Here is a 15,772-nt window from a genome sequence, read left to right on the forward strand (position 1 = left end):
AAGAACTGGGGAGCGTTTCATGAAAGGACAAGTCCTGTTTTATCAGACAGTTACCATATCAACATAGCTTCTCAGCCAGTCAGAAGTTGTCAGATCTGACAACATGTCAGATGTATGTTGATGAAACACTCTCCACAGATCACTAATAGCACGTAGTCATGCATAACTTACAAATGGCTTTATGAAATAGCCCCCAGTTCCCCCTTTTGAAATTCTTCTTTTAGCTTTGAAGGTGTATACAAGGACTTTGTAATTTCATAAATGATCCAATGAAGAGAACATCCCGGTATGTCTACACTACAGCCAAAGTTTGGGATTTGGTTTCCAATGTGTTCATAAGCTTTGTTAGCACTATACCCACTTTCAGAAGTTGCGTCCCATAGATGTATTAAAATGTGGTGTCCTGAATAGCTTTAAATCTTTTTGTACAGTAAAAATGTGATCACAGTGTAGTATTTTCCATGATTTTTTTTTAATTATTTTTTATAATCTACTTGAATGATTTTGTAAATATATGTTTGGCTTTTAAATTATTTCAAATTTTGTTCAATAGATGTTTATGGTTGAAAAGTGATACCAAGAGACGGTTTACCAAAATTGGATAGTGATGCGATTTTGGCTGCAGTAAAGTGGAGAAAAAAAGGTCATCGTATAAATTATTTTTACATGTACTTTTGTAAATATGAAAAAAAGATGTTTGCCACTATGACTTGTAGCTATATAATTATATATACAAATCTGGAATAAAATATGATGGACAAAAATATACCATGTCCATGTCTTGTTTCTTCCATTTGTTCTCCTTCATTATGATTGTTGTTGAATCTCAACATGTAAGTCTCCATCAAATTTTATCATTTGCTACACCTTATTACTCATTTGAAAAATCTGCATTAATTAAGCAGAACTAATAACCGAATCCATACGAACCAATATCCCTGACATATAACCCTATTTCTTATGAGAGATTTGGAGGGAGTAAGTTGAATGAAAAATTGGGGTCACTGTTTCGGTTTTCTTTCAGTTTTTGTCTCACCTGCATAGCAGAGTGAGACTATAGGCGCCGCTTTTCCGACGGCGACGGCGGCGTCAACACCAAATCTTAACCTGAGGTTAAGTTTTTGAAATGACAGCATAACTTAGAAAGTATATGGACCTAGTTGATGAAACTTGGCCATAAGGTTAATCAAGTATTACTGAACATCCTGCCTGAGTTTCATGTCACATGACCAAGGTCAAAGGTCATTTAGGGTCAATGAACTTAGACCATGTTGGGGGAATCAACATCAAAATCTTAACCTAAGGTTAAGTTTTTGAAATGTCATCATAAATTAGAAAATATATGGACCTAGTTCATGAAACTTATACATAAGGTTAATCAAGTATCACTGAACATCCTGCATGAGTTTCACGACACATGACCAAGGTCAAAGGTCATTTAGGGTCAATGAACTTTGGCCGAATTGGGGGTATCTGTTGAATTACCATCATAACTTTGAAAGTTTATGGATCTGATTCATGAAACTTGGACATAATAGTAATCAAGTATTACTGAACATCCTGTGCAAGTTTCAGGTCACATGATCAAGGTCAAAGGTCATTTAGGGTCAATGAACTTTGGCCAAATTGGGGTATTTGTTGAATTACAGCCATAAATTTGAAAGTGTGTTGGTCTAGTTCATAAAACTTGGACATAAGAGTAATCAAGTATCACTGAACATCCTGTGTGAGTTTCAGGTCACATGATCAAGGTCAAAGGTCATGTAAGGTCAAAGAACTTTGGCCACGTTGGGGGTATTTGTTGAATTGCCATCATATCTCTATAAGTGTATTGGTCTAATTCATAAAACGTGGAAATACGAGTAACCAAGTATCACTGAACATCTTGTGCGAGTTATAGTAGTTTTCAAAATCAGCACTGCTGCTATATTGAATCGCGTGATGCAGGTGAGACGGCCAGAGGCATTCCACTTGTTTTAATTAAGGACTATGTATCATTAATTGCATAGGAGTGGATTTCCAAGATGTAGCAAGTAATAATGATGATAAAGTAGCTTATAAAGTGCCAAATCTGCTGTGCTCAAGACTACATAGAGTTAAAAGAAACCAAACCCAAGAAGAAAAGCAATATTATTGGAAAGAGTAAAACAAGAGGAAATATTTAAAACAAGTTTCATCAAAATCGGTTATGAAATAGGCAAGTTATGGAGGTTTAAAAAGTCTTGTACTTTCTATGGGGATCCTCAATTGGCAAACATGCTCCAAATTGGCTGATTTTGTGGACAACCCTTCATTTGTTTTGTACACAAATTTTCCCCTTTATTTTACATATTTCACATCTTTTCCTCCTGACCTTGACATATGTGGTGTGAATTATATTTTCCCATGACATATATTATGCACAGAATGAGGCAATATGCAGTTTGAAAGAAGATGGGAAAAATCTGAAAAATTGTGTACAAAACAAATGGGAGTTGTCCACAAAATCAGCCATTTTGAAGCATGTTTGCCAATTTGAGGATACCCATAGAAAGTACAACAAGACCTTTTGAATGTCAATAACTTGCTTATTTCCCAACCGATTGTGATGAAACTTGTTTTAAATTGTTCCTCTCATTTTACTCTTTCCAATAAGATTGCTTCCCTTCTGGGGTTTTGGTTTCTTTTAAGAACACAGGTGCAGGTTTTAGTGTCTTCAGGAAGGTTATTCCACAAAGTGGGGCATGGTTAAGCAAAGGTTTTTTCTCCAAAAAGTCTGAAACTTTGGTAATGAGCAGAACACAAGATGTTGATGAACATAGAGATCTCCTAGACCCATATTATCCAAAGGAGGTTTCAATTGTACAATGGTACAAAACTATGGTTTATAAAGATTTCATGTGCTATTGCACTTCAATGAGTCACCCTTTGCCCAAAGTGCGCATTTATGATTGGACTATTCTTGTGTGTATGAGATTAAATAATCATAATTAAGAAATCTGCATAGGTAGTCTATGGTTTTGTACCATGATACAATTGAAACCTATGTTGAGAAAGAATACAGGCCTTTAGGTATGTAATAAGATATATTTGTAGCCCTAAAACTGCACCTCAATGACGACATCATATGCTTCATAAAATGCGCAGAGAATGAACAAAAAAACTTGATTCTTTCAACATTTGCCTTAACCTTCATGTATCGAAGAAGTTTAAAAAATGAAGGGGTGTATTCATTTTCGTAACAACGTAAAATTTCAACACCATATTACTGGTGAGTGTTTCATAAAGCTGTTTGTTAATTGTATAATCTGTTTACAACCATTTCTTTTACTATTTGATTTAAAAAAATTATATATATATATTGCAATTTTTTTATTTGTTGTTTTCCTTTCTTGTGGAAATGTGGGAATTTTTTTTAAATTAACCCATGAATAACGGCTGAACCTTTCTTGGGTGTTAAATCAGATTCTCAGTCACTTGATTCCTGTTAGCTTTTTAAAATCCTAATTTTGCAGATAACAATTTTCCTGCAAGTTTTACAAAAATTTTAATGCAAAGTTTCTCATTTGTCATCTTATTTAAGGAAAAGAAAAAGTCACCAGTAATGCATTAAGTCAAGCGCAGCTTAAAAAACCTTTACGAAACATGTTTATTATGTACATACTTGGCAAGCCCAGGCATCAGAATTAATACCTTAAACTTTGTTTCAACACTAAATACCATCAATAGTAGATGGCGATTGTACTCGTATAATACTCTAAACTAATCAAGTAAACACACTCATTTCATACTATAATCTCAAAAAATAATTTAATAAAGGAAGCAATATGTTGGATAACATACAGAGGAAATAGATGGGCGCATGATTTATCCTGCATTACAATTTGTAATATGCATGACAAATGCTTCATTATCAAGAGTACAGTTTTCATTCACTTTGATTAAAGTAGGTGTTATGAACATGCATACAGGATGATTTGGTATTTGTAGTGCATTTATTTCAGTCCTGTTGCATAATCAGAAAAACACAATTTGGATAAATGACCACATTTTGTTGTTTGACCCAATATATTTTGATGCAGAGCCCTAGAAACCATACCAAATATTTTAGAAGTATAAGAATTGAAAACAATCACTCTCATGGATACTTAAATCAATGTTTTTCCATGTAAATTGGTAATTTTTGAACTTCAAAAACATGTTCCATTCATTCTTTAAATTTTTTTTTTACAACAATCACCAACATATAATAGCTCTTTGAATAATGATAACATATAAAGGCTCCAAGTATTTATTGTGGTGATAAATAGAAGTGAAACCAATACAACTGTTTTTCTTTTTAAAAAAAATCAATTTTAGATTTAAAAAGGATATATGATGACAAAAAAATATTGACAAAAGTACAGAAGTACTTGACAAGGTAAATAAAAATGATGCATGCATTTGCCACCATGCAATAAAATGTTTAACATGAAAAGTTAAAAGGAAAAATCCTGTATGTTCCTTTGTTGTTTGTCCATGGCAAGCTGGTCTTTACCCAATCAATAATATGCTTGTCCTCATTGATGCCCTATGGTGAAATATTCTGGAATAAGTCACAAGATATTCTCAAATCACAGGATGTTGTTCTTTTATGGTTATTGCTGCCATTTCCAAAACTTTCTCCCAGGTTTCAGAATCTTTCTTTTGATTCATCTGAGTGTTTCTTTTTCCACTTAATATGCCATGCTTGCAGCACCATGCATTCATCAATAATCCAGTCTGTAAGAGTTTTTATCGAAGGTCTGTATCATGAAAAATGGATCCCTTCTGAATTGAAACTGGATAATAACCTGAGAAAAGCAGAATGAGAGGAGGAAAACAAAATTACAAGACTGTACAGATACAAACAAGTCAGAATGTTAAATGCAATGTAATGGAAAAACAAAAATAGTGATTTATAGTGTATTCTTATACAATATCAAAAATATGAAGCATACAGAACAATATTCAGTTCAGTTCAAATATTTATTTTCTCAGCATAAGAACAATGATATATATACAATATGCACAGGAATGACAAATAATATAAGAGAAAATTGGAAACTACAGAAAAGTTCATAAAAACTTGTGAGTAGTAGTTCCCAGAACATTGAATGATAATAACATTATAATAACATGATACTTTTGAGGATGTGGACCCCCCAATTTTTTTTTTTAATTGGAACTATAGCTTACAGTTAATTTTTTTCCTATAGTTACTGTAGTGACAAAAAAAATGAGAATGGACAAAGCCAAAAGACAAAAATTCAATAACAAACACAATTATTTATATTTTTATAATCAATGTCTCATAACTTTGCAGAAATCCTTTTTGGGCTTTTTGAAATATCTATTTTGTGTGAAATCTCATTTACAATATGCTACAGCATGGTTAGCAAAGCAACACTGTCAATTTGACCCTAACAAGTTATAACCTACTCCCAGCAACACAGTAGAACCTTATGAGTGAAGAGGGAAGTAATAAACTACCCTTCCTGTAATAAACAAAATACCTCTCCTAACCTACATTCCAAATATTCAACACCATTGATCATCACAGCAGCTCCAACTCTCATACTTATATATCAACATAATATTTTAATGAATAATTTTAATGTAAAATTTGTTGATATCTGAAAATCAAGCTACACATAGCAAAAAATTCATGTTATATGCAGTTGACAGCTTTTTTTTTCAATTCACCATAATTAGAAATAGAGGGTAACTAAAGCCAGCAAATGTCATTTGAACAAACTTAATTCATAATACAGAAAAAAAACCCAGATAAATTACAAAGAATATCCAAAAGAGAACATTAATTGAATATAAAAAATGCATTCCTACATCTCTTATTTTTTGTCTAATAAATTTTAAATTTCCTTTTACAATTAGTCCATTGACCTAGTCTGAAATGTATCAGGCTAAGGGGGGTCAATGGAAAAAGCCATTATGTGGTATAGTGAATCAAATTGTGCTGAACAGATAAATCAATGAACAGAGATACTGTATATCATTGAATTGAAAATTTCTACTTACTTTAAGAAATCATCCATATCCATAGTTCTTGCTCTCTTTCCTTCAAATCCAATCTTTTCTATAACTGATGTAACTTTATCCTTCATGTCTAGGTCCTCTGGTATGGGCTAAAATATAGTGTAAAAGAAAAATAAATTAAACAATTGCAAAGCAAGTTAACCCTAATTCTCCCGGGGGGGGGGGGGGGCATAATGCCCCCCCCTCGACAATTTTCGTGATATATCTGCTGCGCAAAATTTTTTGACCTCGCCGCTCACTGACTTTTTACTTTCAAGTCTCGCGCAAATTTTGAGACCAAATTTGTGACGCCCGGGTACGCGGTTACGACATTACGCAACATTATGTAAGTGCATGTCAGACCCAAAATTGCTCATAAACGTGATTTCATGTACAAATCCAATGCAAATTGTGTATTTAGCAAAAATTCATAAATGTATCATTATTTCTACTTTCACTGATTAAACTTAATTAATTTTGCCTTGTTTATGATCAGAATTAAGTCTTTAACGATTTCCATCGAAAAAACAATAAAAAAACAAAAAGTAAAAAAACAGAGAAATACATAAGAAATTTAAAAAACAATAAAATACATAAGAAATCGGTCTTGGTACCAGCATTCTAGGAGCTTTATTTAGTGAATCAGAGCAAAAAGTATGATTTCATGAATAAATTAGCATAATTAATTCAAATAAAATAAAAATATATAAATTCAGTGAAATTTACCAATGCAACTGCGTAGATTACGTCATTCTCTACCATCATGCAAATTTTCGTTGTGATCGCGCAATCCAAGGCTGAGATCTTAAGGGGGGGCCTTAATGCCCCCCCCCCCCTCCCCCCCGGGAATGACAAGAATCAAAATACCCCGGGAGATTTAGGGTTAAATATATAATTTTTTAAAACCAGTATATTTATAATTAACAAATTAATGTGATAAGTATCTAGGGGCTGCAACAATAATAATTAAAAAATAAAATACTGTCTGAAGCTTTAATTGAATGAATATAAAAAAAATCTTCACTAAAGCTATGAAAATTTAATGGTCATTTATTTTTGCACGATGGTTCTTGTTATTCTCTGCTATCATTACTTCAAATGCATTCCTAAAATGTGGCATCAGCTTTAAACAGCTAAACCCAAATGAAGGGGGAAATGTGAGTGCCCAAGCATTAGTTGTGAATTACTTGTAAAACATGAAAGCTTCACAGGAAATACATTTCGACCATTTATGAATCTCTTAATTCTTTTTCCAGGTACTGTATTCTGTATTACCCTAAGTGATAGACCCTTTTGAGGAATTTGTCATTATGTTTGGCATCTAACTACAAGCCTCAAAAGGTTATTGTCAGAAGACAAATCATTTTTAATAGGAGTGTGCCATATATAGAATTTCCTATCTTATTACAGTTTTCATGATTGAAAAAAAAAAATAAACTGTTATATTATGCACCATGACTTACTATGTTCTTAACAGAGCAATGTATCCTGTAGTTCTTTTCCAACATCTCAACAACTCCTTTGTTCCTGAAAAATAGAAAAGAATAAACTAGCAAATATTTAAGAAAAATTTGTTATACACTGTAGATCAAATATAGTCTTAATTACAGAGATCAGGTTTTGGCAACATTCACTATAGCACAAAATCCAATTTTTTTTTAGACTTGATCTGTTTTGGATTCTCATCGGCTAACAAATCACAAGAGGACTATATTTTTCATGAGAGAAATGCTGAATCTCAATTCAATCTTGACCTCAACTGTGAGTTTCAATCCCAAAATGAGTTTGGTTTAAATCGACTGCAAATTCTTTACTACAGAATCCTTCATGCAAATATCTTGATTGTTCATCTTAAAATCAAAAGACAATGAACATGTATGTTCAGCTACATTTACGAAATATTGCAATCATGAAATTTTATTTACTACAAAAACTACGCAATAAGACAATTAGTTCACCATTTTTCCTTTGTTCCCTTTATGCTTCATCAAGACTGACCTCAACAACAAGTTTAATAAAACAATCTAAATTCAAATTGATTCAAATACATGTTTAACAGTTATTTATTCAAGTATACAGGAACATTAAAAAAATGTTCAGCTGGTAAGCTGGAAAACGCATGAAACTGGCTTCCTAGTATTTTCTAGCTTATAAGAATTCCGTTGTTGTATATTTCATCAATTCAATTTGTCGCTTTCAATAAGACCTTTAACAGCATAGAAAAGGTAACAAGTTGTAAAAAAAATCTAACTGACAGCTTCATGAATCTACCTCTGGGGCCCGTTTCATAAAGGACTTGCAACTGTTGTAACTTTGCCATTATGGCAACTACCATGGCAACAGGGCTCAGCAGCCAATCACAATCAAGGTGTCCATGGTAGTTGCCATAATGGCAAAGTTACAACAGTTGTAACTCTTTATGAAACGGTCCCCTGAACTCACCTAAAGGCAGCAGATAGAGTCTTATTCTTCCTTACAAAAGCAATGCGAACCAGGCCATCCCATTCCTATACATCACAAATGGAATGAAAGTAAAACAATGATAATTTACTTTAATGTAAGAATGAATGTAGAATGGGAGGTAAGATATTATTAACCCTAAAATGGCCGGGGGGGGGGGGGTTGAATCAACCCCCCCTCAACATTTTCTGCGATCATTCCGCTGCGCGAAATTTTTTGACCGCCCCACTCGCAGAGTTTATACTTTTAAGTCTCGCGCATCTTTTGAGACCAAATTTACGACGCCCGGGTACGCGGTTCCGAAATTATGCAACATTTTGTAAGTGCATGTCAGACCAAAAATTGTTCCAAAACGTGATTTTGTGTACAAAGTCAATGCAAATTGAGTTTTCTCATCTTATTCATAAAGATATGATTATTTTTACTTTAAACAGCTGAAAGCAATTGATTTTAGGGTAATTATGCTTCAAAAAGGTTGTGCAATAAATCTGGTGAAAAAAACAAAGAAAAACAAAAGGTTGAAAAACAAAGAAATACATAAGAAATTGATTTCCAAACCGAAGTTTTTTTCGATTGCAATTGTTAAGAATGCTACAAAGAATATTTTTACCAAAACTTAGCATTCTAGGAGCTTTATTTAGTGAATTAGAGCAAAAAGTATGATTTATGCATAAATTAGCATAATTAATTCATATAAAATAAAATCTCATTATTTTGGAAAATTTTACCATACAGCCTTGTAGATTACATCGCACACTACCAGCGTGCAAATTTTTGCGACGCTTGCGCGATCGGCGGCCGAGATCTCAGGGGGGGGGGGTTGAATCAACCCCCCCCCCGGCCACAGAACAGCCAAAAAAGCCCGGCCTAGTTAGGGTTAAGTTCAATTCCATTTATCTAATAATCATGTGATTCTCATGAAAAAGATAGTGTTTCAGATCAAACTAGGAAAGCCAAATTAGTTCAACATAAAGGACCAATTGATGCAGACCAAAATATGCATTTTAATGTATCAATTTTAACATCCAATATAGATGATAATTTGAATTATTGATATAAAATACTCAAAGATATTTATTGTCATAATTTCCAAAATGAAGGCAGCTGAGGAGTAATTCTATGTACACTACCATATTCTCCTTAAACATAGCAAGTACTCCCGCTATTTTACACCATTCTAATCATTAAAATCAATACCTTTGAGATTGCTTGAATCACTACACTATTTCAATTTTATTTGGTACCATTCCATCATTCGAGCAATATATTGGTCATTGTTTACTCACCTGAAAGTTAATAGGAGGAGGTGGATTCCTGGGTTCTATCCTAACCACACTAGACTCAACTTTGGGAGGAGGCTTGAAGTTATTCTTACCAACCTTGAAATAAACAAAGAGTAAATACTAGTCTTGCAGTGGACCAGGTGTTCAAGTTTAATTTATTTCTCGTCAAAAGATCAGATAAAAATACATAAAATGGACAATGTATAACAATGTACAACATTGACACTGTACACAAATATGATGCTGAGCATTGTTATGTTGTGTCTGAAGAAGGCTCTACTGTTGTTATCTTGCTAGTTACCTACCTTCATGAGATGATCTACTCTGGCCAGTAGCTGTGTGTTGATAGACAGCCTACAGTATAGCTTGTCACCAGGCTTCGCTACCAACCTCTGGGCAAACTCCTGCTGGAACATCAACACTGCACACCTGTAATCAAATCATTAAAACTGTCATTTGATAAGTTAGACATCCATGATTCATATGGTCCTCCAGTTAAACATTACCAAAAAGGGACAGAAGTCGATATAGTCGATGAGTAAAATATCTCTTGCATCATCTATTAAACCTACATTGATTCATAAAATTTGTGCCTCCCCATTGCCAGATCAGAAATAACTTACACACCTTACCTAAATTTTCAAACAAATGACCTCTGACCTTTAACTTTGGGACCCCACAGATATTCAGATTGCCATGCCCTTGTGTACATATGAGCCAAGTTGATCCCTCAAACAGGTAACTGTTATCACTACAACATAGTTTGAAGACCTCTGACCCTCTGACATTTGAATTGGTGATACAAATGTCAAATAATACAATAATACAAATAAGATCACACTCACTCACCTAAAATCATGTAAACATGAACCAAGTTTGAATTTGATCACTCAAACAATTCGTAAAACAGAGATGGAGAGAGTAGTCATACTTGAACACTACTTTTCTTAAATTTTGGTATTTATCATAATAAGATATAAGGTTCAAACTGTAAGAAATCACACCTGAAGAACGGTCTATGAAGGAGAAGCTTGAACACGAACGGAGAAGAGATCTGGTATGGCAAATTGGCAACACAGACGTCAAAGAAAGGCAGATCAGTCTTCAGCACATCACCAACTATCACCTGCAACTTAGGACCAAATGGTCTGGGCAAAGGAAGAAACCAAATGATTGTTTCTGAGCAATTCCATTAAATACATCTGGGATATATCAGTAAATGTGAGAGCTTCAAGAAATTATTCATCTCCACTTTGTGCTTCATATGAAAAGGTATGATGTCCTCATATTATCAACCTACTTTTTGAAAGCTATCTTTCAAATTGGAAGCAAACGGTAACCATTAACAATGAACAGTCTTGTATTCAACCAATCAATTGTGTTATATGGCAAGGTTCACTATTGGGCCCACTTTTATTTCTATCATATATTAAATGATATTTGATATATATGGTTAATAGGTGACAGACACAGGTCACTGGTGTGAGTGAGATTAGATACTTTATTAGATTGACAAGTAATTCTCAATTTCCAGAAAAAATACCATCAGTCGAACTTAACAAGGAATATTTACAGAACAGTTTTTGAAAGATTGTCAAATCCCATGCCACTTACGTTCCTTGAACCCTCTTTTGTAATTCAGCAACGAGACGAGGATCAAGTTCACAAGCAACTACCTAAATGAGAGAAATAAACATACAGATATATTTGCAACATTTAGTACCCAATGGAAAGTCAAAATTAACACTTCAAAGAATTGATATGTTAATAATAACGAAATATGTCAAGAAAAAAAATGTATTTAACTCTGCTGATTGTCCAGAAGCAGCAAATCAAAGTTAGAATTAATTCACTGGTAGATTGAAAACCATCACACATACGTACTGTGTATACGTGTTGCTATATTTATACACAGTGCTTATCTATCTAACCTGAGATTCATGAGCAATTCCAGTGTTCACAAAGTAACACTTTCAAAATGATACATTAAAAGATAATGACATTTTATGCTAATTATAATTAAAGGTCAAGTCCACCCCAGGAAACTGCTGACTTGAATAAAGAGAGAAAAATCAAACTAGCATAGTGCTGAAAATTTCATCAAAATCGGATGTAAAATAAGAAAGTTATGCATTTTAAAGTTTCGCTTATTTTTCACAAAACAGCGATATGCACAACTAGATGACTCAGTCGATGATGTCCATCACTCACTATTTCTTTTGCTTTTTATTGTTTGAATTATATAATATTTCATTTTTTATAGATTTGACAATAAGGACCAAGTTGACTGAACCATATAGTATTAACTCATTGAGTGCTTCGTGCACGCTACGTATCCTACTATAACATGCCACACTCGTGCTCGCACGCCTACTATTGATTGCTTTGTGCTTGCATTGTTTCCTACCCTCGCCTGCTTCGTGCATGACTGCGCACATTCGGAATTACAATCATTGTTACGCCGTTTTGCATTGTATTGCGCATCGCATGCACGCCGTAATTAGCACTATTGTGTGCAGTGCGAACTCTGCTTTCTGACAGATCAACTTACTCACGCGGTTTACATTCGACTTTTTCGAGTATTTCTACATTTTTTACAAGATATGGCTCCGCCTCCGAGAGGGAAGAGACCTAGGTTTTTTGATCCATACAAAACACTCCACAAAATAGAACTACTTGATACAACTCATATTTTAGCGGTAAAGATAATGACCAATCCATATAATGAGGACACCATTATAAGGGGTATGAAATTTTCTACAACTTTACTACACAATATTTTGTGGATAAACTAATCGTTAGAGATTTACAAGCAATTGTAATCATGACTATTGAAAGGAGTGAATACGACTCGCGATCCCAAAATCAATGTGGCACAGGGGGGTTTTGTGGCTGGCATAGGGGATTAGCATCGGATTAGCACTGTGGCGTTGGGTTAGTAGTGTGTATGGCATGTTAAGAGTTAAACAATGCTAATTCCACATGTTCAGGGAGGAATTAATCGTTGTATCACTTGACAATGAGGAGAAAATTAGAATATTTCATATAATAAAATATAAAAGAAATAGTGAATGGATGATGTCATTGTATCCTCATTTGCATACCAGCCAGGATGTGCATATAACTGTTTTGTTAAATTAAGCGAAACTTTAAAATGTCATAACTTTCTTATTTTACATCCGATTTTGATGAAATTTTCAGTGTCATGCTTGTTGGATTTTTCTCTTTTTATTCAAATCAACTTTTTGTTGGGGTGGACTTGTCCTTTAATGATGTGTTGGTGTTGTAAATACCACATTCCCGTAATCTTGACTCTGATCACCTCAGGGAAAACTCAACATCAATTGCACAATAAGATGTGAGATTATCATTATTTTTGGTTAACTGGGTTGATAATGAGTTGATAAACATACCTTCTTGGCCTTATCAAGCATCTTAACTGTCATATTTCCAGTACCAGGACCAACTTCAAGGACTGTATCAGTCGTTCTCAATGCAGCCTAAAATCAAAATAAGATAAATGGTTTCACCAAGTAAAGATGAACATGAATTAAATTGCTTGTGATACATCAGTATTCTTTGGACAGTTCCAATGAGGACTCATGTAGTGAGAAGAATCATTGGAATGTCCTCCTCTACCATGTGACATTTCCAAAGGAAATTTTGCCCCGACATCAAATTTGTTTTTATAAAAGCAGACCCATGATTACAGACCTGTCAACCTCTGGGGATGAAAAATTGTATTCTATGATTAAAAAAAATGTACTTTCTAAAAAAAAAACTGTATTTCATAATAAAATGCACACTGCTATGTAGATAGCAGGCCTGCCAACATTTGAATATAAAAAAAAGTAGTCCCAATCGCGGCTAGCGCGCTCATTGCGGCGCTCAAGCTACATGCAAGCTAAAACGCGCACTGCTCTTGCAGATGAAAAAAAAAGAAACATTAGTTTATCTCACCCTGGTTTTAACAAAATGATTGAAAAAAACTAGTTACCTGAAATTGCACCCAATAACCATATTTGTGTAAATTTTATGAAATAGAGACATATAGAGATGATTTTTCTCAATAAATTACGATTTTGTAATGACATTGACACATTTAAATGCTACTTTAAGATGCGTCTGTTCAATGCTTCCTATTCTTAATTGTTCCTTAATTTATCTTTGTATTTGTACTATTCTCTCTCTCTCTCTTTCTTTTACTGCGCCTTGGGCACTCCGCAGAGTGGATTTGGCGCATTACAAATCACATTTATTATTATTATTAAAAAACAAAATCTTATTTTCAAAAGAAAAAACGTACTGTCGTATTTTGGTTGCAAAAACATACTAAATATGCCAAAAACGTACTGCTTAGCAACTCTGTGATTATGAGAAAACCATACTTATGTAGTTTTGAGGAAAATCCATCAACCCATGAGTAATGAATCTTCGAAATGTTGATTTTGTTATGTAAAAAGCAAGCTTTTGATCTTTAATGTTAATTAAGAAGTTGCAGAATATGTCAAGCAATACAAATTCCATGCAGTAAATCACAATTGATCATAAATGAAAGATTAATCATAGCATACCTTACTGATGATGCTTTCAATTACAAGAGGATTCTTAAGGATGTGTTGTCCTATCCCAGTATTGAACAAGATTCCTGATAAATGCAACAGAAAAGAAATACAATTTAATATTTCACAGATCTCTAGAACACTTTGTCATTCTTGTAACTTTATCAGTGCACACCAGTACACCACACATGTAATGCATGAAGTCTCACTATTCAAGGGGGGGTGAACTTCGTTCCCCTGAATTGGTTCGCTGCTTGAATTTACACCAGTGGTTCACACTCATCGTCTTTACAAAACATACATGTATTTGTGGTAATACTTTGATCCCTATGTTATTAGGTACATGCTTAACTTGGCAATCTTTGCCTTTATACTCTGCTATTGAAACCAATTGGGCTATTCATTGAGACCGTTTCGCGTTTGCATCAGGGTACTGCTTCATGAAAGTTGTCAGCACTATTAACCCTTTAGCACCTGAACCGCCCGAGACCGCCCTTCCTATTACACACTGAACCGCCCTTAACCGCCCGTACGTTTTCTTTGCGCTATAGTATCTCTTGTCTATGATTTACCGTGGTAATATTGCGTGTGCGTACCGTATAGGTTGGCTGCTATATAGATCTGCATAGAAAAGTGTATGCTCCTATTGAGTATAATAGAGAAAAACCGATTGACATGCATCGGTGTGTAGCAAGTTCCAGACTGTTGCGCAGTCGATCTCAGCAAAGATGGCTGCGTCCATTTCTCGGAAAACCACTTACTTCGCCGAAGAAGCTCGGGCGTTGCTATATGTTCAATATTCGTACATCTGATTGAACTTTGCCATGTACCATTCTATTCAACAGGTCCTATGCTACAAAATAAATATAACTTGTAATGAACAAAAGTAAATTTATAAAAAAATATTTCAATTTGTTTGAAACAATGCCTACTTATTACCAGTTTTATAGTTTCCTCCAGTGAGTAATTGCCATTATGCATAGGAATCTGTAGGTGCTATAGGGTTAACAAGTTGTCTTTCTCCAACAGTTACCGTAGTAACAGTTAGAGGCCATTGCTTCTCAGCCAATCAAAAGCAAGGATTTCACTAAAATAGTCAGCACTTCAGCGCCGACAACTTTCATGAAACACCCACTAGATCTTGATGTATAGTCCTACTCATGAATAGAGCTGCGATTTTCGCACTTGCGCAGTTCGCGTTTGCGATGTTTTGGAATCGGCAGTGAATTAATACGTGTGAGGAAAATGTTACTAGCTCTAAATCGCAAATTTTGAGAATGAGAGAAGCATGGAAAAGTCAATTCAATTCAATTCAATTCAAGTTTATTTTGCTCTCTGCATAAAAATGAACAAAAGTGTGGTAAAATACATAGGAACAAAGTTTACATAACATCAAAGACATAAAAAAGCATTGAGAGGGAAGCAGCCAAAAAG

The 15,772-nt window shown here is 34.2% G+C and overlaps 1 protein-coding gene across 1 annotated transcript; it reads right to left on the minus strand.

Annotated features, from left to right (window-relative positions):
• Nucleotides 1-3,610: 3,610 nt before the first annotated feature.
• On the minus strand, nucleotides 3,611-14,514 carry LOC129271226 (probable dimethyladenosine transferase). The gene is made up of 10 exons (XM_064106395.1): nucleotides 14,351-14,514; nucleotides 13,190-13,276; nucleotides 11,391-11,452; nucleotides 10,781-10,924; nucleotides 10,082-10,205; nucleotides 9,780-9,872; nucleotides 8,476-8,540; nucleotides 7,497-7,560; nucleotides 6,037-6,143; nucleotides 3,611-4,811 (listed from the first exon to the last, which is right to left on the minus strand). Exons 2-10 carry the CDS (start codon nucleotides 13,220-13,222, stop codon nucleotides 4,769-4,771), a joined length of 735 nt encoding a protein of 244 aa, XP_063962465.1. The 5' UTR covers nucleotides 13,223-13,276; nucleotides 14,351-14,514; the 3' UTR covers nucleotides 3,611-4,768.
• Nucleotides 14,515-15,772: the final 1,258 nt, after the last annotated feature.

This window comes from Lytechinus pictus, chromosome 11 (genome assembly GCF_037042905.1).
Source record: "Lytechinus pictus isolate F3 Inbred chromosome 11, Lp3.0, whole genome shotgun sequence".
NCBI lineage: Eukaryota > Metazoa > Echinodermata > Echinoidea > Temnopleuroida > Toxopneustidae > Lytechinus > Lytechinus pictus.

What these genes read in the sequence shown, in the direction of transcription:
- LOC129271226 (XM_064106395.1), bottom strand. Translation starts at nt 13,222, where the DNA reads ATGACAGTTAAGATGCTTGATAAGGCCAAGAAG. An exon ending in ACTCTATCTGCTGCCTTTAG is followed by an intron (nt 7,561 to 8,475) that starts GTGAGTTCAGGG and finishes TCTATTTTTCAG; the next exon opens with GAACAAAGGAGTTGTTGAGA. An exon ending in ATTGCTCTGTTAAGAACATA is followed by an intron (nt 6,144 to 7,496) that starts GTAAGTCATGGT and finishes ACTATATTTTAG; the next exon opens with CCCATACCAGAGGACCTAGA.